Raw genomic sequence first — 25,793 nt, 5'->3', positions numbered from 1 at the left:
AGGAAGAATACTAATGCAGTTAAAATTGTTTTGCACACACATAGTTTCTAGCCCTTTTCCTGGTGGTACGCTCACTGTTACCCTGTTCCTCTGGGTCCTAAGCCGGTGGTTTCACCCAGGTGGTGGAGCTGGGGTGGGGAGTTGGAGTGAGCTGTCAGCATCTCCAGCCCTTCCCTGGGATGAACATGATGTTCATGCTGATGTTTTTCTCTGCCCCCCTCTAGGATCTGCTTGGGGTCATTTTTATATGTTTTCTAACATGCTTCTGTACCTTCTTCTCTCTTTGCCGGTCTGCAACCTCCCATCACACCCAATTTACTATGTGTGGTTCCCCTTACATATGTTAGATACTATTTTTGTTGTCTGTTACCACTAAACCCAGTTTCGCCAGCTCCAGGTCTGCATTTTTTTAACTGACCACCAGTGAGTTGTGTATAGCTGCGGGGGTCCCCAGTGCCAGCCTGCGCCACATCTTTTACCACCCCGTGCCTGTACTCCCTCGTGCTGCATCCTGTGCCCCCACTGCTCGAGGCACCCGCTATCGCACCAGACTTGTATTTCTCTGTTAGGTAGGAGTCAAAAATGTCTCATTCTGCATAGGATAGGGGATTTTAAATGCTAAGTATGAAGCTCCTCAGGCATTTTTGTCTCCTGTGCAAGTCCTGTCCTCCGTAAGCACTTCTGCCTCTCTGAGTGGCCGCATCCTGCTTCACAATTTGACAAGGCGCCGGCAGGACCGGAGCACAGCACGTTAATACTTACCTCAGCCCTGAAGCTCAGCCCAGGAAGCTGCCCTCCCAAGGTTCATGTTTCATAGGGCAGACATAAGCACTAAAGAAGAGGAAATATGCCTTTGAACCAAAACAGGCACAGCTTGAAGAAAACATTTGTTTTCAATGCAGCTATGAATTAAGGTAAGAGACGATTATATTTTACCTATGATTTAATAGAGCAGGATGACATGAAATGGTGTCTCATGAACTTAAGGAACCTCTTCACTGCTTAGTGCTTGGAATCTAAATGATATTTAATTTGGGTAAAGATTATGTGGGTAATGTTTATAAATTGTGAAAGTAGAAAGGGGAACACTTTTATTAATTGAAGTGGACCAGGGCAGAGAAATTTTACTTGGTGACTTTGTGGCATCTTGTGGTAAGAGAAATATTCACCCTGGATAGAAATCCTCAAGGTTAAAGGAAAATGCTGATAGATGATTAGTGTGCAGCATTAGCCCAGAAGAACAGAGCAAGAATATACTTCATTAGATGTTTTTTTGTTAGATGTCTGCAGAGATTTCACAACTCACCAGCATTGCTTGCTCTTTGTTTTGGTTAGTGAACCAACGTCCCAAACATCAGTGACACTGAAAGCCCAATACAGAAAATCTGGTAGAGTTGACAGAAAGTGTCTGATGCTGACAGACCAGCAAGGGAATGGCAGAAATTCAAATAACTTGAAAACCAAACTTTCTGTATGACCACATTACTTAATTTCTCTGTGACTCAGCTTTCTATAGGAAGGATGTTGCACAAAGATGTCTGGGTGAGACATTTGGGTAATACGGTGGTGGCAACCTGTTAAGTAGTTGTGTGATATAAACACAGATCCAGAATCAGCGGCTCCCAAAATCTGGTCCGTTGGGGCAGACCCTGGGTGAGGCAGCGTGGCCAGAGGCAGTGAACTGGGCGACAGGATAAAAGACAGCAACTGCAATGAATTACGAGGGTTTGGGCAGTGCAGAAAAAGTCTAAAAGGGAGAGGAAAAGCCTAAAGTTTGACAAAGGAGAACACATAGTAAATTGAGAGTAAATCACATACAAAAAGTGATCTTACCAGGAAGCGGCTGGCAACTCCAGTACTTAAATCTCATCTGGACACAGTCAAGGGGTAATATGCTCTGCCCTCTAAAAGGAGGATCGAGAAGATAATTTAACAGATCTCCCATTTCTAGAGAGCCACCTCAGATTTCTCAAGGATGCCAAGGCAATGTGAGCTTATTAATAACAAAAAGAGAGGGCAGGAAGTAAATAGGTGCTGCGATAAAGGTGTCAAGAGGACGGAGCAAACGGTAACCATAAACAAGTACAAACAGTGCACATGGCTACAAACAATTGTCTGTTTTCACTATCCCTTCAACAGAAAATACAAAAGAAATGTGAATGCCGCTTATGAAGGGAAAGTCTGGGAGAAAGAAATACTGAGGAAGGGCAGGTAAGAGAAAATGCGGGCAAAATGCTCAACTATATGTGTAAAAAAAACTGTAAGAGTGTCACGAGCAACTGTGCAAGCAGAAAGGGCAAATAGGAGAACTAACAGGCTGGAGGAAATACCTGTGAAACAAATTTTCCAGGAAAATCATTATCCTGAAAATCACCATCTAGTCAGATGACAGCCCCAAACACCAGTGCTCCACGGGCAGCTCTTGGGGGGGTACCGGGTTCCTCCCCCGGTCTGCCACTGCCCCCAGCAGATGAGTTAAAGTGCTCCCCAGCCTCTGCAAGGACAAAAATCAATACTGCTCTTCAACATGACTCTCACACCGTTTATGTAATTTCCCATCCCCTGGCCAGTCCCTGAGGCCAGGATGCTGCCTGGAAACCATCTCAGGTTGCAGGGGCTCTGCCATAGGATCAAGACCACAAAATCATGAGAGGCGTGGATGAAACATCCAGAACCATTTGAGTGATTTTTGAACCTCAATTTTAAGATCGGAGGGGGGGACACAGGAGTCTGAATCATAATGTCAGGTTATATTTCTTAAATGCATAAGTCATTTCTGAAATGGATATTTAAGGCTCTGACCTACTTAGGGCCAGATTTCTAAAGGGACTTGGACCACCAGAGGTTCAGACTGATGCCTTGTGGGATTTTCAGAAGTCCCTCCAGTGCTCAGCTCCCATTCAGAAGAATTATTTGAATCAGTGATGGCATCCCAGGAAAATGCCTTGATGTGACTACATGCATCTTCACTTGCTCAAGAGCCTTTACAGATCATGCCCTGAAATCTGAGCCTCCCCTCTGCTCCATTAAGGAGCAGGTGGGACCCCTGGCATGCAGGAACCAATCTTCTGCACGGCCACCCTCTCATCTTCAGAGGGGCTTTGTCCTCCCCAGAGTCGAGGGAAGGATCTGAAACCATTAAAAGCCCCAGCTTACGGCTTTTGCTATAAATACACCAGCAACCGCAGGGGTGAGCTGCCAGGGTTTTGTCAGGGTTTGCCATGGCCCCAGCAAGCCATGCACTGCTGCGGTGCTGCTCTCCCTGCCAGGTGGCTTGCAGCAAGTCTTTCTGGCAGGGTGACAAAACCAGCAAGCGGAGGGGTGTCGCTGGGGGCAGGATTCGCCCAGGGCATTGGGCTTCAGTCCCCTGCGCCCACTTCGCTGTGATGGTAGCAAAACCAGCCCAAGTGAGGCCACTGGCCCGGCCAGCCGGACCATGCACTGATGGGGTAAGAGCAAGATCTTGTTCAAAATAATACCTCTGTATTTGCTCTGAAGCACAGGCAATGAAACCTTCGCCGCTGGCAGAGACAGTAGTAAGTCCATGTTTTTGCACTTTTTTTAAAAATCAGAGTACATCTAATTTTGATGCAATGGCTTAAGCTGAAACTTGTGCCCTGGTTTCTTGCTGCCAGTTATCTCCCAGTTAGCACAGAGCATCTTTGAGAAAGCACTTTCCAATGCTATAAAGCCTTAGGTGAAGGTGAGAGAGATCCTGAGGATTTTGGACTCTATACTATCCCCTCCTGCCCTCCATGATCCAAGCCTGATCTTTGCAAACATATTTTTTTACTCAGAACTACTGGTTTAAGTTTGTAGATTTACATGCTGCTCATCTCCAGCTAGTGGTGTCTGCTTCTAATTTAGTTTGTGATGGTGGTGTAGAAACTGTAGAACTGGTTCAGGGAAGAGGCATTTTTTTTTCATCTCTTTGACCTAAATGCTTTTGTAAAGGGACCACAGGCCTCTGCAATATTCAGGCTTATATTTCTCTTAATCAGCAGTGATTTGATTGGCTTCCATTTCTGGGTTCTTTATTTAGGACACCTTAAATGCCCTAATTTTCAGAAAGCCTCATCATCGTGCTTCTGCACCTTGAACTCCACCTTGATTTGAAAAATCCAGTAAGGAAGCAACCCAGATCACTACTTGTTTTCAAAAAAATTATCCTCAAAGTCTTGGGGGGAGCCTCCATAAATTACATCACCCAAATCAATAAGCAATTATTATGCATAGCTGTGCCTGGCCACAGAAATGGTCCAGCTGATCTGAGAATAAATCAGAGAAGAAAGAACACCAAAGAAAGAATTTCCTCACCTTAAAGTCATCAGGGAAGGACTGTGGGAGCAGGGAGCAAGGATTTATCTGGGATTACACCACATCCACTCAGAAGCAATGGAGGAATGATGAAAGAACTGGTTAGAAGTAAAGAAAACATGTAGGGTTTCACAGAGGCAGTGCAGGCTGGCTATTGGATAACAACATCCCCATCCCCCCCAAACTGTGCTGCTTTCTTTCCACGGCTGTCATACAGCCTCCCCTCCACCCCGACCCCAGCACCTGCACCGTGCTCTTCCCAGGACCCCACTTCCTTCCAGGGGGTCCCATCCTGGGATTTGGGCTAGCTAGTGCTGGTGAAGTACCTGGGGAGAGGACGGTTTGGCTTTTTCAGTCATTTATTACCAAAACAGAGTCACGGTTGTTGAGATAAGTGTGCCCCACTAGCCCATTTGCTGCCTCCCCGCCTGTCAGGGGCTGTAGGGCTTTACCCCGTACCCCCCTGCTGAGCTCCTCCGCTGCGTCTGGCCTAAACCTGTTTCCCAGACTGGTATCTTCTCTTGATGTGGAGACCCTCAGACATGCAAAAATCTCCTTTTCCTACTTGAAGTCTGTCCCAGTCTTCACCGTTAAAAATGTGTGTCTGATTTCTAGCTTGCACGTTTCTGGTTTGAATTTCCATGCATCAGTTTATGGTATGGCTAATCCCATTAATTAGCAAGGTTATTAACACAAGCAAAAGTGAAGTCAAGTGTTATCAAAGTATGCCTACAGCCCCAGTATCAAGCTCTGCAAAGGTAAAGTCTTCCTTCTTTTGTTCCTTCCCATTTAGCTTCTCTTTAAACACCCAAGGGTTGCATCAGCTTTTCTTACTGCGATGTCTGGCTGGGAGCTTTCCGAGCCTGCCCGTATCGGCAGTCAGGTTTCCTAGTGGATGTGCCCCCACTCTCAAGGCATGGTCTGTGTCGTTTAACTCCCAAGTGTGTCACTTTGACTACATTAAAGCCAACGTGAATCATCTGAGAAGCCTCTGATTACTCAGATCTGTCTGAATCACTATCTGATTCTCTAGCTTGTTATCACTTCCCCTTCCAGCTCTGATTCCCAATCGTTTTCATACCAATGATGAAAAAAAAATGAAGAGTTTTTGGCTTTGAACTCATAGTTCCAACAGATCTTTTACAAGCAATATCCCTAGTTCGGGAAGGCTTCCTCCACAGATGGCTGGCTTTTGGGATCTGACAGCTAACCAGCTCAAACCCCGTTGTAAGGCTTTGTTGGGCTTGTGTTGCTTTGGGCTGGTGAGGCGTGTCAATCAAACAAGCAGGCAGTACACGCTTGTACTCTTTATCAGCCTTTAATCTCTTAAGATGTCCAAACTAAAGCTTCTTTTCTATAAAGGCACACTGACTGGCATTAGCTGCACTCTCCTCCTTTACTGTTTAAATTTCGTTTTGCTAGGTTAAGGGCAGGTGACACTGTTTCACCTTGCTTCCCACTTTTGAAGACTGGCATTTTGTTGTCTGCTTCCAGCACCTGTAGGGTGAAGTCTCCCCACTTCAGGACTGAAGAAAGGACTCGTATTTAAAATTTAAAGTAACTGCATCTGCTGGGCTGGGCCTGCTTTTGACCTTGGCTATCTAACACGATCCCAAGCAACTCCAGAGACCGTCCCCTAAGGATGGAGCCACCCTGCTTTGAAAGATAAGCTAGGTGAATTACAGGAACCAGTTGGGTGTAAGACTAGAAATCAGGCCCCAACTTTAGTTAGCATATTAACCATAAGTCTAAGTTCTGTTTTGGATATCATCCAAACTGTGGTCAGAGGTGTCTGCGGCAATCTGTTGATTGTGTGGTAGCTGCTTGGCGCCAGGCTGGTTAAGAGTTTCACCTAGCATGCTATTAAGACTCACATCTCTCCTGTTAGCTTCCACCCAGTTCTGGTTAATTCCCTTAAATATTTTTTTTTTTTTTTTTTTTTTTGGGTGTGTGTTAGAAGTGCCACCAGCAGCTACGACAATTCATTTTGAGGTACCTAAGGACATTTCTGCAGTCTCGCTGAGCTTCACCATCCGGAGAGAAGCAGATGGGTGTAGTCGCAAATGGGTAGGGTAGCGGCAGCTCAGATCGAAGGGTGAGATTCACAGGGCTCCCCACAAAGCCTACAGCTTCCCTGGGCCAACTGAATCATCAGCGAGCAGCTCCAGCCCATTGAGCGTGCACTGAAAATGTGCTTTGCTTGTATGAGGAAGGCGCCTAAGTCAGCCTCACACAGAAATGCTGACTAAAAGGTGTGAAAAATCTTTCCGAGACTTAAATACTTTTATCAATATATTGTGCAAATCTGAAGCGTGACCCTCTGGCAGAGGTCTGGGTTTGGTTATGGTTTTTTACTTCTTTTTATTCGGTGACAGCAGAGGCATCACGGAGGGGCAAAGTGTTCGCAGTCCCCTCCTCTTGGCAGGAAAGTTTGTAACATGGCACTTGGCTGAAGTGCCGGGGGTCATAACCGAAAAGATCAGATTCATGAATAGGATTTGGCTCTTGTGTCACGCAGCCTGATGCCAATACTCTTTGCAGGTTGAAATGCAACTTCTGTTGCTTAGAGGAGTTTGTGTGTGTCTCATAATTTCACTTCCCTATGTATTACATACAGTGCACATGGTTGTTGGGAATAGCTGGGTTGAGAAACAGGGTTTTTGGTCCTGCAGACTGTTGTCTTTTAGCTATAAACGTGATTAAAAGCAGAAGTGTTTGTGCGGAGTACGGTGTAAAACTGCAGGGGATATCTGGAGAGAGAGCAAAGTGGTTGAGCAGTTCCATGAGAAGCAGAACTGAATCTACTATTTCCTGTACTCAGCAAGGGAAAATGTCTGGTGGAGGGACTTCGCAGCCCCACAGTCCGTCTTCTACGCTCTTCAGTTAACTTTGTCCCTTAGGCGAACATTTATCGCATGCACAAAAGAGAAATTGGGTTGAAGATGACAGTGAGCAGCATGCACTGCGGTGGGCTTTGCAAGGCTGATAGAGAATACCTGGCGGGGTGGGCAGAGTTAAGTTTCCTCGCTTTAGAGTGTGAGAAAATTTCATCACATTATGCCTATCTGGCATGGGCTCTTTTTGGGGACCCTTTGGTGTGTGGAGACTGCCTGTTGAGTATCATCAGCTTAAACTGAGCTAAGTGGTATCAGAGGAGCTAAATATTCAAAAAGAACTGGCGACATTGCATGTGCAGGATGAGTGGCAGTGGGACGATATGAGTATATGGCTGGTAATATACAAAATCCAGGAGCTAGAGAGTGAACAAGCCGCAGACTGTGCCAGCGGTTTTGGATGCCAATGTCATTTTGGTAAGCACAGTTCTCGCTTGCCCCTGGACGTGCTGTGCAGCATCTTGCCCTTCCCTTTGGCTTCGCAACCACTCATCCAGGACTAAAGGAAATAATCTGCTACTGTAGAAATAAATGATCTCCATCAATGAACCAGAGATCACCTGACTGAAAAGGTACTTCAGGAAAAACCCCAGCCCAAGCAACGTTCCTCTTTACTGCAGTAAGGCCAGGAGTTCATCCTGCACCTCTGTGTAGATGTTCTCCTGTGAAGAAGGTGGCCATTCCCACACCCAGCTTCCTCTCCGGGCAATGCCAGTGGGAGCGGCCTGTGCAGAAGTCTGCCAGACCTGAGGGCTGCCCCGTGGTGGGAGCTGCATTTCCTTACGCGTGTGAAATCCTTCCTGCGCCCAACAGAGCGCAGAGCCTTGGACAGACACATATGAAAATTCTCCAGAGGAACAAGCTGTCTTTCTAGACATGAATTAAGAGAATGAGCATGGGAAAAGTCAGCACAGCTAGAGGCTCTCAGAGAGGAGAGTAAACCCATGTGCACTCCCTCTCTCCAGATCAGGGATTTCACACAGCACAAGCAGTTTAGGTAAGCATGACCCAGCGGCCCTCTCTGGATGCCTGCACAGTTAGCAAAGATGCTAATGGGATAGGACCAGGTATCCATTAGTTTTTACTTCTGTGCATGAGAGGACTCCTACCTGTCACAGCAGGAGAGAGATGTCTGAAACAGGAGCTCACGCGGCAGAGAAGCAGCTGGGGCACTTTGCAGGGACATTGTGGCCTCTGTCCGGCTTTGTCACAGAGTCATAAAATTAGGACGGGACTTCTGGAGGTCTCTTGTCCAAACCCCCGCTCAGAGCATGGCCGGACGAGTTTCAAATATCTCCAGGGATCTCACAACCTCCCTGAAGCACTGTCATGGTGTTTAACCACCCTTACCGTGAACATTTTTTCCATATAGTGTGTGACAACTTCCCATGGCCATTGCCTCTTAGTCCTCTGAGGAAAGTTGTCTGCTTCACCTTTACACCTTCTCACTAGACCCCCCCCTTGAGCTCTCTCTTGTTAAGGCTGATCAAACCCAGTTCTCAGCCTCTTCTCATACACCAGGTGCTCCAGCCCCCAACCATTTTGGTAGCCCTCAACTACCGCACCTCAGTGCATCGGTAAAGATCCAGCTATGGAGCATGTCAGCCCACAGGGTAAGATGGAGGCTCAGGCGCTGTGCAGGTGGGTGCCGTAAAAACTCAGTGGCAGGGAGCCAGTTGTGCTGGCATTCTGACTCATACTCAGCACAAAATACTTGGTGTGCTCCAGCATCTCTTTTCATTTTAAAGGTACCTGCTGCATACATTTACTCTCAGAAGAGGAGTGTCAGGATGGAAAAGCAGAAAATGATGGGCTATTGGGATTATGTATGGTATCTCCTGCTCATTTCTGTATCCCTCCACAGGGTAGATAAAGTAATGAGTAGACAGACACATGAAAAGATGAGGAACCTGTCACACATCTCTTAGGCAACTCTAATTAGTTATCTCACCAGTAAAAATATAGTCTCTTTGCAATTACCATCAGCTTCTGCCTCAGCACTTAGGCATCTCCTATTTGTCCCCTTTAATTCTGCTGGTGTCAGGTAACACATCTCCAGAAGCTGGACAATTAAACTAGGCCGCAAGCAAGGGTCTGGACAGACTCTGCAGGTGGGCTCAGCTCTCAGTTCAAGTGGAAAGACACTTGCAAGAGCTGCTCAGCCTGTGGGTGTGCCTGTCTGCTGCAAACAGCCTTCTCCGCAATGTGCCCATGCTCTGAAACTACCAACGCTGAGACAGCCCTTCTTCTAGCCTAGTTGTGTAAAACCACAAACATTGTTTTCTAATGACTGTGGGCACTTCTCATTTATATGTTTTGGGGACAACTAGGTTTTGAACTTTCAGAATAAAAAGGTATTTTAAAATGGAGAGCGTGCGTTTCCAACTAGAACAAAAAAAAAAAACCCTCTTCGAGAAATGACTACAAAATAACTGGCCAGAACTTCATGGCCGACACCACAAACGGCACTCTGGCAATGAGGCATTAGAAGAAAATGTCAATATGGTCACAGTAGCCACCCATGCGGGATGTTTGTTTTAGTTACCACTACACCATACGAAACTTCTTGGGCAAGGACTGTCTCACACCTTAGGACATCTTTCTTTCATGCTTAGTCTTGCAAGGCTTATTTTAAACAGAGGCTATGAAAACTATTGTTATCACTGAAACATGGACATGTAGGCTGGGAATCCAACCACTTCACTCTAAGTCTCAGGAGTAGGAGTAGTTGGCATCTATCACTGAGTAATGTGTCCATGCTCATCATGGAGCATCATCAATGCTCATCATGGAGTTTCATCCATGTGGTCAGCAGAGTCTGGCAAGCAGTCTGTCTTGCCTTAAAGCAGAGTTGGCCCGACCTGCATTGGATCAGATGCACTGCTCTTCATTGGCTGTATTGACTACATCTCCCACTAACAGAGGATGTAAACATCTATATTAGAGACAGCTAATGGTCACTGAATGGTCTCTTCTTTACAGTCAACAGGGGTTCCTGTAAGAAGATTGTGACACTGTGACCAAAGTGTATTTGCAGTTTAGTTATCACTGACCTTTCCCTTCACTCTTAGGTTTAGCAGGCTGGTTTGGCCGTGTTGCCATGTCCCTGGGTTTCTGCACAGCATATCACACTCAATTTCCTTCATTTCCTACAGTGAAAGCAAGTAATGGATACTTACAAGCTCTTTACTCCAACCAGGGAGCAGAGCTAATGCAGTAACATCTGCACCCCTCTAGGATTTTTGGTTCCTGCAAACAGAAATCTTTGCAGAGACATGAACACCATATCCCAAGGGAGCACAGAGGAACTGATGGGTGCCCCGAGTTACTGGATGTGCAGACCACCGAGTCCAGAGGTCACACACCTGTACCCCATACCCTCTTTAGGTGCAGCCTCTGAATTAACAAGCCCTGACTCCAACCTGACTACCCTGCACCCAAGGCAGGAGCAGTCACGTGACGCTTTGGTGCTTGAGGAAAAGTGTCAATATAGTTTCTCTTCTTTTAATTATAGGATGATTTTTTTTTTTTTTAAAAAAAAACCTCATCAAAAGTATGCTTGCTCCCAAGGGATGCCCCAGTGCAAACTGCTCCTCCCACGTTGGCAAGCATCTGCTCAGATCTGGTGAAACCAGGCATCTTACCACACTTCCACCCTGGGGTTAACATGTGGGGTGAGACTGAGCTCTTGGTGGTGTTGACAGGCACCACATGCTGATCAACAGCTACATGTGAGGTATCATTTCCTGTGAGCACTGCCCAAAAGACTGGAAGAGGGCTTGCATTTCTCACGTTGCAATGCACCACCTGCAGAGCTCACATAGTCGGATGTCGGTTTGCTGCTGCTTCTGCTGATCTTCCAATAAGCAGGGGCTTATTGACAGCCCTTGACATTTTAATTTATTTTTTTCTTATCCTAAAGAGCTAATTTTCAGTGAAGTACATTAACAGCAGAGTCTGGGCTTTTGTTAGTAACTACCATAACCTCCACAGTAACACAAATTTCACTAAACCAAACAGTGACAAAATCCCAAAGCGTGCATGTTGGTGAGGTCTCTCAGTATTTTACCATAGCAGATACTGGATTCCTCTCTCTAATGTTATTTCTTTTCCCTTTTCATGTTGCCTCTAGCCAGAAAATTCATCATGACAGAAGCATTCACAGAAACGACCGCTGAATACACTTATGACGAACATGCTTTTTCCTGCAATAAGACTGACATCCAAGAATTTGGGAAAGTATTTCTGCCAATATTTTACATTGCAGTGTTTGCTCTTGGCCTCACAGGGAATCTAATGGTGGTTTTTGCCATTGTGAGAGAAGGCAGTAAAAAAAGCATCACTGACATCTATCTCCTGAACTTGGCTATCTCGGACCTTCTGTTCGTGATCTCCCTCCCCTTCTGGGCTTCCAACGTGGTGCGTGGATGGACCTTTGGGACTATTCCATGCAGAGCTGTTTCCTCACTGTATTACATCGGCTTCTTTGGGGGCATGTTCTTTATCACTGTTATCAGTATTGACAGATACTTGGCCATTGTCCGGGCAACATATTCTCTGAAATCCCGAACAATGAAACATGGCTTTCTTATAACCTGTGGAGTATGGGCAATAGCGGCTTTAGTTTCAGTGCCACATTTTGTGTTCTCCCAGCTGGTAGAAAATGACTGCATTTCTGTCTTCCCCCAGAAGCTGGAGAACATCTGGCCTGTGTTCTGCAATGTGGAGCTGAACACCATTGGCTTTTTCATCCCATTATGTATCATATGCTATTGCTACTGTGGGATCATCAAAACCCTGCTGTCCTGCAAAAATCAGAAAAAAACACGAGCCATAAAACTGACCTTGGTTGTGGTGGTTGTGTTTTTTCTCTTTTGGTCCCCTTACAATGTACTGATTTTTCTTGAGACTTTAAAGCACTATGAGTTATTCACAAATTGCGACCAAATTAAATCACTGGACTACGCAATGCACCTGACCGAAACCATTGCATTCAGTCACTGTTGTCTCAATCCTCTTATCTATGCATTTGCTGGGGAAAAATTCAGGAAATACCTTTATCGTGTCTGCTTAAAGTACTGTCCATTCCTGTGTTTCTGTGGCCCCTGCAGTCGCTACCAGGTCACCTATTCAGCTAGCTGTGCAGAAAGCACCGTGAACAGCAACTTAACCATGAACACCAGTGACCAGGATGGCTCTGTCTTTGTCTAAAAGGCTCTCTGAAGAAGAAATGTATGTAAATATGTCTTCTGCAAGTCTAGCTGTATGGTTACGTGCGGAAGAATGGTGAGGAGATAGGCGGTGGAAGTCAGTACAGCTCTTTCCCAGACTCCTTAGAGCTATTTCCCAGGCTCCTTATAATAAATCCCGTCACGCTTTGTTAAGGCAGCAGAGATTTCTGTTCCACATTTGTATTGAGTTTGCGTGGCAAGCTTTTGGTAGCGGGGGGGCGGGGGGGGCTACAGGGGTGGCTTCTGTGAGAAGCTGCTAGAAGCTTCCCCTGTGTCTGATAGAGCCAATGCCAGCCGGCTCCAAGACGGACCCGCCGCTGGCCAAGGCCAAGCCAATCAGCACCTCTGTGATAACATATTTGAGAAAGAGAAAAAAACAACAGTTAGAGAGCGCTTTTGCAGCCAGAGAGAGGAGTGAGAAGATGTAAGAACATCGGCAGACACCAAGGTCAGTGCAGAAGGAGGGGCAGGAGGTGCTCCAGGCGCCGAGCAAGATTCCCCTGCAGCCTGTGGTGAAGACCATGGTGAGGCAGGCTGTCCCCCTGCAGCCCATGGAGGAAGGATGAGGGGGTGTAGCGATTCCACCTGCAGCCCGTGGAGGACCCCCCCACGCTGGAGCAGGTAGAGACACCTGAAGGAGGCTGTGACCCCGTGGGAAGCCCACGCTGGAGCAGGTTTGCTGACAGGACTTGTGACCCGGTGGGGGACCCACACTGGAGCCGTCTACTCCTGAAGGTTTGCACCCCATGGAAGAGACCCACGCTGGAGCAGTTCCTGAAGGACTGTAGCCCGTGGGAAGGACTCACGTTGGAGAAGGTCGTGAAGGACTGTCTCCCGTGAGAGGGACCCCACGCTGGAGCAGGGGAATGATGAGAGGAGTCCTCCCCCTGAGGATGAAGAAGCGCCAGAAACACCGCGTGCTGAACTGACCGTAACCCCCATTCCCCGTCCCCCTGTGCTGCTGAGGGGGGGCGGAAGTTGAAGCCGGGAGGGAAGTTGAGCCCGGGAAGATGGGAGGGGTGGGGGGAGGTGTTTTAAGATTTGGTTTTATTTCTCATTCCTTTACTCTGTTTTACTTAGTAATAAATTACATGAATTCCCTCTGAGTTCAGTCTGTTTTGCCTGTGACGATAATTAGTGAGTGATCTCTCCCTGTCCTTATCTCAACCCACAAGTGTTTTGTTATACCTTTTCTCCCCTGTCTAGTTAAGAAGGGGCAGTGACAGAGCAGCTCTGGTGGGCACCCGGCCTCCAGCCAGGGTCAACCCACCACAGCACTGTAGCATATTGTTACTCAGGTTATCCCTGGCTAGATTCCTCTGTCATGCACCTTCTCTGTAGCTGACCACGCACTGTTCGCGTGTCCGCGGGAAACTACTGGGGAACCCCTGCTGGGATGCCAAGGTAATAAAAGCCTTTGGATCATCTCTGCATGCATTGTGTTTGTGTATCCAACCCTGCTTGGGTCTGCTTCGGTGTCACCACTGGCAGAGGCTGGTCGGGTGCCGCTGCCTGGATCTGACAGTAGCCACTGCTGAGAGATGGCCATTACCCATGTGAAGTCACTTATGCACTGAATTACTGACATGCCTCTTGTTAAGCATTAAATATTCTAAAACAGTAAAGGTTTTAAAAAAAAAAGCAGTACAGTATGTCAAGGCTGAACATGGAATTGAATCGAGAGAAAGAGGGAAAGAAGCAAAAGCAGAGTTCTGTGCCTGTAACAGGAGATGGAGAAGAATTTAAGGGTAGGGAAGCTGTTCAATAGTTGTACGTGTCCGTGTAGGCACATGTGGCACAAATGTACACAGACCTAAACTCCTTTTTTAAGGGAAGAGAGATCTTTAATGAATGACAGTTGACTGCTAGCAAAGGAGAATATTTTTGCTAGTAAAGGGGTATAGTTTTGATGCTGTATATCCACATGGAAGTGATTTTGGGGTTATTGATTGCAACAAATGTTTTACCTGTGCTTTCATACCTCATAAAATCCTACTGTTAACAAAAATGTTACTTCTGAACGCACATTTAGTGCCAACAATGCAGTCAGTGTTCATAGCATGCAATAATCGGAGCACGGACCATCCTTAAGGATTTGGGACGAGACCTGAAGCTGATCCAAGCCAGCAGGCATCTCTCCTGATGTCCGTGGGCTGTGGCCTGAGACAAAGGCCAGAGTTTGGTGGATCCCTTCACTCGGCACATCCTCAAGCGTCCTGCTGAGCGATAGCTTGATCAACAGACATCAGCACACGCTGGGACAGCTGGAACTGGAGGTATGGGTTTGGGGATCATTGTGTTTGGCCCGAATATGGCAGAATCAAGCTGTGAATTGCTTGCAGAGCACATTAAGTATGTGCTTCACACGCATGCTCTGCTTGCCACATGTTGTAAACACTGAATGTGTCTACGCCATCTCAGACAACAGCTTTGGGGACAAAATAACCACTTGCCCATGCTGCTTACCACTACCTTCCTCAACCTTTGTGGGCTCCCCCACCACAGCTGATTTCCCCAGAGAAACCTACAGGTGTACCCAGATTCGATGTGTCCCAGAGGACACATTTACCACATGCACCCCACAGCCTCCAAATATCCTTTTTGCTCTTGCAATGACAATGCATTGGGGGTGGAAAATGTCAATCAGACAAGTGAGGGACCTTCCCCAGGGGCCTCCCCAGGAAGCTCCTGACATCATCTGCTGCAAGAGTAAAGGAGATTTTTGTTGGCACTGTGGACTGGAGTTAGGTGAATGGAAAAAGGGTTGTTGCCACCTATGAAGCTGAGATCACCTTAGAAGGAAAAATCAAGGACTAGTCTTACAAAATGAGTCCATGCCAGTGGGACCCTCTTTCTATACATTGATGGAACTGGCAATGTATAAAATCTGAAGAAACACTCTCATTCTGCAACTAACATAAAAGAGTTGTCCTAGAGTATCAGTGGGAGGAGCAGGCCCTTTGTGGACCTCAGTACCACTTTGCTTCTAAGTAAGCTTGGAGGAGAGCTTCACCACTGACCAATTTTCCATATTCAACAAATATGAAATATTCAAATTTTTGCTACTGAACATTCAGCACAGCCTATAGTATAATAGCCCCTTTCTATAAAAGGCCTTGTATTAGGTATAAATATATTATATGCACTCAACTTTTAAAATTTCAGCTATAAGTGGACTTCCAGACTCCAGACCTAATTAGCTAAGAGTAAATGTAGCATGAGAGTCACTTGAAATTAAATTACTTTTCAAAATTCAGTCTCCCTAAGCAAGTGAGATAAGACAACTCACTCTGCCCCCACCCCCAACCAAGTGATATTTTTAAAGAAGTGGTATTTTTTACAATGGTTTTTTTAAAAGAAATGCTAAGATGTGCAGAAAGAAAGAGGAAGGTAATCTGAGACTAAACAAGTGGTCTGCATGAAATCAGCCTGAAGAGGGTGGATTGTCAGGCTGAGACGGGCAGCCTCGCTTGGTTTATTTAACTTTCCTTTTATTTTTCAGACAATGGTGAGTTACCAAGTGGGAAGAGTAAAAAGTGCCTTTAAATATGATCCACGTGCTGTCTCCAGAATGAAAGGCGTGAGCTCAGAGCTTTCTGCCAGCTCTCTAGGAAAGGAGAGCGTCTTCCTGCCTAGCCACAGTGATTTCCCAGGAATCCATCACCAGCACAGCGCATCACAGCACACACGCCATCCAGATGCATCTACCCCCGGCAGTGCAGACTTGCTACCATGAGTCAGACTGCCTTGGCAGGCACTGTGCAACACTGCGTCTGCAAAAATCCTTCACTTCCAAATCAAGGGCTCCTCCTGACAACCTGCACTTCTTCTGTCATCTTTGCCACACTGTGCAATGGAAGACTTCCAAAGGGTATCAGCATAACATCATCAATTTTTATGCCATGTATTTGCAAATCATTATATAGAATTTACTAATTACGTCCAAGGTCTTATTGCTCGGTATTTGAGCATTCATATGACACAAAAAACTTCGGGGGGGGGGTTTCCGGGGATTGGGCTCTGCGACAAGTAGCTAGTTTATATACATGCCACCTCATAGCAGAAGTGGTAAATCTTTGAAAACCAAAATCAACGTTTTCAGTTTCTTGGCATTAGCAGTATGAGTTTTGATATAATTGTCCCTTAAAAAACTTCAGTCTCCATGAACCATACCAATGATCTCAGGGCAACCAGTAACAAACTGTCAGGACTGGGTAAAGCTGCATCTGAGACAGGCATCGCTGCTCTTCGCTGTGCCAGCAAGCATGGGGAGCTGCAGCCCCACAACACGTCTCCATTGTGATTTGTGACAGCTAATATTGTGTAGTTATTCAGGCTTATGCTGATTTCATACATCGCACAGCTAATATTGTGTAGTTATTCAGGCTTATGCTGATTTTATACTCACTCCTGATTATTATGCTGATTTTATCACACTCCCTGAGGTATACTTTGCACCATCTGAGCCTGACTGAAAACCCACTGACGTCTCTTTAAGTCCCTCCACTGCACTTTCAGTTAACTGTAACCTTTATTTAAAGATACGACTTCTCTTACAAAACCTCTGCAGCCGGAAGCTGGTGCTTTCTAACTGCCTGGCTAGTTTACAACACACACTTTTCTATGTACAGCACTAATGCTCCATATATCCTTAGACTGCATCAACATGTCCTTGAGGACCAGCAACACCCAGCTCCTACCCATTACACATGAGAAAGCAAGCCAGTCTCTCAGTGCGGGATAAAACCTTTCCATCTGCCATAAATTGAGGATAGACTCTTGCTTACTTAGCAAGTTACAATTTACACATGAAAATGCACCTATACACATGCACACTTGTTATATCTATCCATTGAATAGTATTTGGTTGTGCAAAAAGGTCAGGAAATCACTGGGTTTGGGGGCGGGATGGGGCTTTGAGGTTTTGAGGGATAGTGAGCTATCTTTGCATCTTATTTTTTCATCATGATCAACATTTTCCTGTTTCAGAATTACACTGACACTTAACATAAATCTTTTCCCACCTGGGTTACAGTTTGAGGAACTAATAAAACCTGAATCCAGTTTTTCTCAGCAGGTTCATAACTTAATTCATGTTCTACTTATAAACAGAATGAACAAGAAAGATATTTAATCAAACTGCTTGCAGTGAGATACAGGGACATCTGTATTTTTTTTAGGCGCCACTGCGAATCCCTCTCATTCAAGTATCACATCACAGTCCCAAAATCATGCGGTTTACGTGTCTTCATTTTTAAGGTAAGCATGGCTGCTTTGAATTCTTTTCATTTACCTCTTGGGGTTTTTAACTTGTACAAAAAAATTTAGAAGTGCAGCCAGCCAGAGCTGTGAAAGCTGTAGTTTTCAGCACCGGCATCAGAAGGAATCGCTAGCCATGTATTTCCTTCAGATTTAGAATTTGCTGAGAGTGGATCTGAAGCCCTGGTTCAAGGTAGTGTGAAGTTTTAAGGCTGTATTTCACAGAGAAACTATTTATAAATGCACTGGTTGTAGGTTAGGTTCAGTCATTTCCATTTTGCCTCTATTACCTTTGTGGGGTCCCTCACTGAGGTCTCGTAGGTAGTACAAAACCCTTGTCCTAGCAGGATACTCTGTTGCCAACAAAGGCACAAGTCTCGTCCACGCAAGTCCCAAACGTAGGAGAGTTTTCCAAAGAAAAACTCAATTACCAGCTATATTCTTGTCAAATTCAAATTCTAGAAGTTGCTGCCCACCTTTGCTTTTGCAGCTGCTAGCTGGTAACATTTTTCTTCTACAGTGATTGCCCATGCATGGTGCTGTGCTTTGCCTAAAGTGATTTCCATACCACTTCCAAAATGGGCACATTTTAGTAGTGAATGAAATATTTTCTGCATTAAGGACTTACTCAGTCCTGCCCAAGTATTTACTGTTTGCACTTCAGTTTATTAAGTCTGTAAGACGCCTGGAACTCTAATGAAAACCTGTGCCTTCCGGAGTTATTATTTTGAAATTCAAATCCGATAACTGAAGCTAAAACTGAGAACAATTTATATCTATGACAGGACGGCTTCTGACATTTGCCACATACATACAGCTTCTGCTGAAGATGGTATTAATTCTGCTGCCATTGTTAATAAGAACATCCTAATTTACTTGGTAACTACTGCAAGAGTTTGCTTTTCAACATAAACACACCCAAAGACCTGGGTTCTGCAGCGTCAGTGTTAACACATTGTTTTCAACGCAGAAAAAAAATAATCCACCAACTTCTCCTGTATAATTCTGTTTGTTGCACCAATATTCAATACACAAATGTCAATAGTTAATATGTTGTATTTGTCATTCCTTTCCCTAAAGAAATACTGTAAAATAGCTCCCATTGGCCATAGGGAAAATGGTTTACTTGTGAAGAACATTTCACATTTATAAATTTCCAGCTGTGTTCCTTCGATCAGCAGGAAGCAGCACATTAACTTTACATCACTGAAGGCAGAGCTAAGTGAATGGTAGAGAATGCAAGCAAGGACTCAGCACAGCTTTTTCGCTATGTTATTATCCACTTGCCAAACTGCAGTGGTCTGTTTCCCACCCCACACAGATTTTAAGTCTCTGATAAGTTACATACATTTGTCACTGCTCCATATTCAACTGCAGCCCAACAGTCCAGCTACACAGAGATACGTATGTCAGGATATGCAGGCAACTGAAAGAAGCTGCATTTCCCCCACAAGAAGTTTGCATTTAGCCCCTATTTGCCGCATTAAAATTAAAACCAGCAGCACCGTGACACAAAGAAATGGCAGCACAGTTTGTGATGGCCGCAGTTTGCAGGGTGCATTAGAGGACACCGAGGAAGCTGATGAAACAGAACAGTAGATGGCTGCACGCATCTGCTGACGAGACAGTTCCCTCTAGTGCCAGACACGCGCTGCTATTTCTACGTGCAATTTCCTGCGCCCTTTACCAGCACAGTTCCTTACATGTAAGAACTGCTTGAAACCCTGCGCTGCAGCTTCAATTATTTTTCTGGGGTCCAGCCAGGTGGGAGCAAGCTAGAAGTAAATGGTATGTCGAAGAGGCACCTGGAGCAGGTTGTTGCACGACCTTTGTCCATAGCCCTTTGCTATCCTCTTTGCCCCAGGAAATTGCTGAGCAACATAGACACCAACTTGGCCATAGCAAGAGCGCATGGAAATGGGAAGCATTTCCTACTGGAAGGGCCTCAAGAGATAGTGCTAATGGTCTAAAACCACTCAGGGATGGGGAATCGGGTAAGCGCACACAGGAATCGCTTTTTCAGCATTTCCCAGGGACATCTTGCTAGACCTCCTGGTGCAGATGAAGGACCATCACCAACACATTTTTTTTGCCCGGGAAGGAAGGTGTCCAAGGAGGGTCAAAGCTGTATTTGTCTGTTTTGTACATGGCAGTATTAGACCTGGTCATTTGACCAGGTCATAAGCCCTGACTAGCTTCAGAGCCCCTCTCCAGCAACTCTTTGCTTTATTGTAGCCCCTCTCCCCCTCAGGGTCCTCTCCTAGGAAATAGGTATCCTTGTACTTGTGTCAGCTGATTTTTCTAAGGGAGCTCTCTTAATGATTTCAATCATTAAGGCTTACCATCACTTCGTCTCTTGTTCAGTTCCTTCTCCTTGGTCCCATCGCTGGTCCCTGCTCTCTAGATGCCCCTGGTAGCTCAGGTTCCAGGAGGCTACAGTGCAAGGGAAGGACAGAATACAAGCTACCATGAAGACCACACTCAATGCACAGGCCAGTTTACAGATCAAGTCAGATTCAGAAAAGGCAACCGTAGGCAGCATCTTTTTTCACAAGGCTAATGGCACCTGGAGCCAAGTAGTTCCAGAGTCACCATAACCTCTCACCATCCCTGTAATCACCCTTGCTCAGGCAGGACCCTCTTCCCTAAGCTTGCTCCAGCATTTCCTCTGCCCATCTTCAGTGTCAAAGCTTCCTTTGCCTTTCCACCAGAGGGTGGTATTATTAAACTCTGTCAGACTTAAAAGTCATACATGCTAAAACAGGACACTGGGGTCACTGATGAACAAGTACAGAGTGGGAAAAATGTATTTCTGAAAAAAAAGAAAAAATTAGTCACTGTATCCTGCCGCTGGAAGGAACATAAATTTCTTCTTTTTTTTTTTTTTTTTAATTTGCTTGATGTTATTGAGCAAATGACAGCCTGTGGACATGAAATTAACTATAAGCGGTTTCGCCAATGATTCACAAAACATATCGGAATATCTTGTGAATCACAAAGACCAGAGAGATGTTCCAGTTTTATTGTTGCTATCACCATTTTATTTCAGTGCCTGGAGTAGTTTCCCCTGCTACTACAAGTGAACTGAATATTACGTAAGTTGTCTGTACAGCTTGTCTTGAAAAGGATTTGCAGTGAAACAGCTTTTACCCTGTGATGGCAGAGTGCCTGGGTCTTAGCAAACATAGAAAATCAGTAATTTATAAGATCAAGTATTGGTTCTTTCTCAGTCTTGATCCTCTGCGAATACTTTGGGTTTACTAACTATCCTCCTTTTTGTTACAACTGCCATCTGAGGAACATGGCAGTTGCAATATGTGTTGTGTAGGTGTTTAGAATAAGGCCAGTCATTTAATAAGCTTTTAAAGACTACCAACAACTAGTGTTTGAGACTTGGAGGCACTACCACAAAGCAAACAGAAACCAAAGCCTTTATGCCAGAATGTCATCATTCCTCTATATCTAATGTCATCACAATAAACATCAAACAAACTGGCCTAAGGAGACCTCTGCTATTCACCACTGCTTGTCTTTTTGTTTTTTCTCTTCGGAGAGACCAGCCTTTAATGGGGACATCACAGTGATGGTTAGGTGATGTCTGGGAAACTTAAAAAAGAAAAACTGTATCTCAGGTATCAAGTGCTCCTCAGAGTGGAAACAATCTACAGTCATTTTACTGTAGAAATAGCTTGACAGAACGTTTGATAGATCACTGAACAAGACAAAGCAAACTCCTCATGGTGTCATATCACATTTAAGAAGAATACAACTCATGGTTTTCACATCAGTCATTTTTATTTTAAGTAAAATTCAGCATACAAAACGACTGTTTCTGTCATGTGTGAAGTTTGAAGTTTCTTTTTTTTTTTTTTTTTTTTATGATGAGTTCTGCAGCTTTGCAAGCACAGCATGTGGAAAGAAAGCAAATTATGCTGAGGAAACAATGGCCAATACCATTCACAGAATTGCCTGTGGACACAAACAGCAGAACACATAGGACTGGACCGCTGAAAGAAAAAAAGATGTGGGGAATTCCAACTTAACTGTGTTTAGCAAGGAAAACATGTTTTGGATTTAAATCTTTTTTGCTTGTCAGCGCAAGCAGCTGTCTTAGCTAAAGGGAATTTTTACATTCAAAAAGATTGAGGTAAATTATGAGTGAATCGCCTGGGACAACAGTGTAGACAGTGATTGTCTCTCAAACTAGGAAATTAATTCACTTTCCTTTTTTAGTTCTCTGTCAGATTGCTGCAGTTCTACTCATGCACAGGAAGTCTGGAATAAATTAAAAATTATGAAGAAGACAACTGCACAATGAGTAGGTGGCACAAACACTTTACTAATGAGCAAAGATTGGAACTACAGATGTGCAAACTGTGATTCAAATTCATCTGAATTGCAAAAGAAGAACTGCACGAGGCCTGACCACACAAGAAGGTTGGTCGCCTGACAGAGAGGACAGTTTGTTGAGAAAGGTAATTGTTTGATCGTTTGTCCAGCTGTGACTTTGGCAGCCTGGATCCTGCATTGATCCACACAATCAGTCAAAATACTCACATTTGCAATAGTTGGCTATCTTTAGTTACCATCATCTGCAGTTCTCCTGAGGCAATCTCTTCTGGATGAGGACTTCTCTAATAAACACTTCTGAATCATCTATCCACAGCCAACACTGATTTCAGAGGGAATGAAGAGTGCAGTGGTATATCAGCGGTGAGTATCTCACAGCCTAGCTAGCAAGTTAGATAAATCTGTATCTCCAGTCTTTCCTTGCACAAGACTCATGCATCCTGTAAAAGGGCAAGTTAATGGTAAGACTTTCTGTAAAAGGTGGGAGTGGCTGAAATGATCTTTTGGCAAGAAAAAGTTTTCATGGTTTGGGTTGTTCTGCTTTTTGCTTTTATTAAGTTCTCTTCTGTTGGTTTTAATGTGGGCCTCCCCTCCACCCATCCTATATAAAAGGTTAATCTCCTCTCAGTCAGGCTGATGAGGTTTGGTCCACAGTCAGGCTGATCAGGTTTGGTCCACTTCTCTTCACTCTGGTAACTTATTTGGTCAGCGCCACATACCTGATACCATCTAGTAAAGAGGTAAGACGACTTCTTTCTTCTCCCCTTCCCCTGTCAACCTGTTAGTTTTACAGCAACATCCTCTACATCTCATTGAGATCCCTTCCCCCTTTCCTGTTAACCCCATGGTCTTCTGCCATCTCCCTTTTGTTAGTCTCTGCCAGGTTCTACTTCTCTGAGGAGGAGCTGAAAAAAACCCCACACTGTCATGTTAGAGGGGGGCCTCAGAGCTCTCCCACTACGGACTACAGTTACACTTAGTCCCTTTCACTCTTCTTTCTCTTCAAGCCATTGCAGGACCTTCACTCACACCACCTTTCATCCATTTTCTGCACCGTCTCGTTTGCTGAAAGATTTCTTTTTTTTGGTGTTCTCTGCAGTTTTCCTCACAGGCTCTCCCAGGGACTCTTTTCATTGGTAGGCCATCAGAAGGTGTTTCAGGGTTCATTTTTATCCTCTTGATTTTCATGAACTGTCAGATATTCTTTTTAGTTTCATTGGCTGGAGTTCATACATCCTAACCTTTCATCACCTGTAGCCGCAACCATTCTTCTCTTTTGGTGGCTGAGCATTCCCCTTTCGGCAGATGCGCTCTTGCTCAAACTCTCCTTACAAAGACAGACCTTCCCATTTGCTGGTCCAATGAAATGCATTGGCATGGCAGGCTTCAGCAACACAACTGCTGCTTTGCAAGACAGCCTGGTCCAGCCATTTTTCCTCAGCTCACCACAGCCACACACTCATGCCCTGACAAAAAGCTTTTGCTGCACTACTGTGGTGGGACCAGCCCAGCTTTTCACCTGAGGCAGCGAGCAGGTACAGAAAGCTGCTTAGGAAGCATTTGCTACTTGAAAGCCTTGCTTGCAAGGAAGGACTGGGCAAAAGGCAATAGGCCAGATAAGTCCTTTCTTCAGGCCAGTGCCACGTGAATCAAGCTAAACTGGCATTAATAAGGCTGCAGACTTGGTCTCTGATAACGTTATCATTGACAGATCAGAATTGTATTTGAAGTGCAGCATGTGTGCTAAGGACAGGTTGACAGACCTCAAAAGGTTACTGGTGATGGGATCCCTTAACCAAGAAGGGTTCTTACAGGGTAGAAGAGAGATTGTATCTGGATTCAATTCTGTTCACTACTTGATCTGGAAATCAAGAAAAATCACCACTGATGAAAATCAAAGGAGACACCTAGTTTGATGGAGTAGAAAATAATGCGTGGGACAAGATAGGCACGCAGATGCACGGTGGTTCATTGAGGCAAAAGCATTACACCCAAACCTAAAAAAGAACAATGCCTCCAGAGCAACAGGTGTTTTTTCCTGAAAAGCAGGTGCTTAAAGAAAGGTTTTATGTCATTGTTATTGGGGGTGAAGAGCTGAACTTATGCCCCTAGTGCAACAACATGTCAAAGAAGGGATTAATGGGGCCCTTACATGGACAAAAGAGCAGCAAGAGGAACAGCTTCTGTGAGCAGAGCTGATGAAACTGGTACCACAGCGTTGCCTGCTCATCTGATGTTTGCATCGTTAAAGGACTGCTAGTAAAATGAAGAGAAGACGTACATGATCTGCAGAGCAATAACCTGCACCAGACAAACATCTCCCAGTGATGGATTTAAAAACCTCCACAGATGCAGTTTGTGAAAGGCGACTGAGAAGCTACTTCCCATACAAGTACTTTATTTTGGCAAAACATGAAACTGGTAGATCCCACATCTCATGCTGTCTTCACATCAAGCCTTTCTGGAAGAAACACTTCAGCCAAATGTAAGTTATTAGGAAAAGTAACAACATCAGAGGTATATAGGATAGCAGCAAATAGCATACCTGAAAGAAAGCTATACCTGTGTCTGGAATAATACAGGAGGTGAACCTAGAAAACCTATCACTTCTCCTGGACTGAAATCTATTATTCTTCCTACCCTCCCAACCACCTCTTGTAGCTTTCTTGTTTCTGCTTCTACTTGTGACTCTTCAGTTTCTCCTGCTAACAACCAGGCAGCCTCTCCTGTTGAGAAATGGCTTTTACTTCTGTTTGGCTGCCCTCTTCCAGGACATGGAGGAGAGCAGCACTTGCCAGCTGTTACCACAGCTGTTCTGCTGGCAGGACTCAAGACCATCCCCTTTGACTAGTGCATGTCCTCTGTGCTCTATTCTTCCTTCCCAGGATCCCCCAAAAGACAGATAAGACCCACCACGCTCTCAGGAGAAATTCATGGAAGATGCTGAGCTTCCTGCTGTGAACAAGAACCACAGTAAACCTCTGCACCCTCTGCCTTAAACCACATGCGCCTATCCTACATCTTATTCGATATTTTGACCGCTATGACTGTGATAGCTCAGTGGTAGAAGGTAGATTTGCTGTATACAAAACCTGCTGCAGGAGACATCAAGTAAAAAAGGGTAGCGTGAATTAACATGCCTTCATTTCTTTTCTTAGCAAGATAAGCAGGAGTTAGGAAGATCAAATAACAATTAATAAAAGGAGCCTTCCCTACACTAAATCTATACAGTTCTTTTTTTCTACAATTACAGAGTATAACTTGCAAAATCAGTTCTCTGTCAGAGAGGGACTAGGAACAGACCTCCCACACATTCATCAAGTGCCGTCCTCCTCTCTCCTCACTACAGATGATCCTTTGATTATTTTTTTCTGAGATTAAGATGCATTTTACAACCCATAAGAAAGCACAAGGTTTCTGTTGAATGAGAGCTGCTTAGTGACATCTACTTTTAGTGATTATTGGGTAAGATGAAGCTGCTTTAACGCAGTAATCAGGCTCTCAGTGGAAACTTTGCATTTCGTTATGCACTATAAAATGTGTTTAATTTTATTTCTGAGTTTAAGGAACCATCTCTGATGAGCATTGAGGAGAGAAACACTTCTGATGTAATCTGTAAGGAAGTACAAAGTTTCCGTTAAGAGACACAGCTACCTAGTGATACCTCCTTTTTGCAGCTGCTGGATATCGCTGTAGGCAGCACCTCCCTGACAGATCTACCTGGTGAGAAGCAAGTGATTCT

General features: G+C 44.9%; 1 protein-coding gene across 2 annotated transcripts; it reads left to right on the top strand.

Moving 5' to 3' along the window:
• Positions 1–775: 775 nt before the first annotated feature.
• Positions 776–12,779, top strand: CX3CR1 (C-X3-C motif chemokine receptor 1). Of its 2 annotated transcripts, XM_075745546.1 has the most exons (3): positions 776–914; positions 2,140–2,211; positions 11,344–12,779. In XM_075745546.1, exon 3 carries the CDS (start codon positions 11,358–11,360, stop codon positions 12,420–12,422), a length of 1,065 nt encoding a protein of 354 aa, XP_075601661.1. In that variant the 5' UTR covers positions 776–914; positions 2,140–2,211; positions 11,344–11,357; the 3' UTR covers positions 12,423–12,779. The 2 variants fall into 2 exon arrangements, with proteins under 2 accessions (XP_075601661.1, XP_010296268.1); XM_010297966.2 differs by lacking the exon at positions 2,140–2,211.
• The last annotated feature ends 13,014 nt before the right edge of the window (positions 12,780–25,793 follow it).

Source organism: Balearica regulorum, chromosome 2, assembly GCF_011004875.1.
Source record: "Balearica regulorum gibbericeps isolate bBalReg1 chromosome 2, bBalReg1.pri, whole genome shotgun sequence".
NCBI lineage: Eukaryota > Metazoa > Chordata > Aves > Gruiformes > Gruidae > Balearica > Balearica regulorum.
Note: the sequence above shows the minus strand (reverse complement) of the source record. Positions and strands in the feature narration are given on the sequence as shown.

Bases quoted from the DNA above. Each gene is read 5' to 3' on its own strand.
- CX3CR1 (XM_010297966.2), top strand. From the start codon at position 11,358: ATGACAGAAGCATTCACAGAAACGACCGCTGAATACACTTATGACGAA.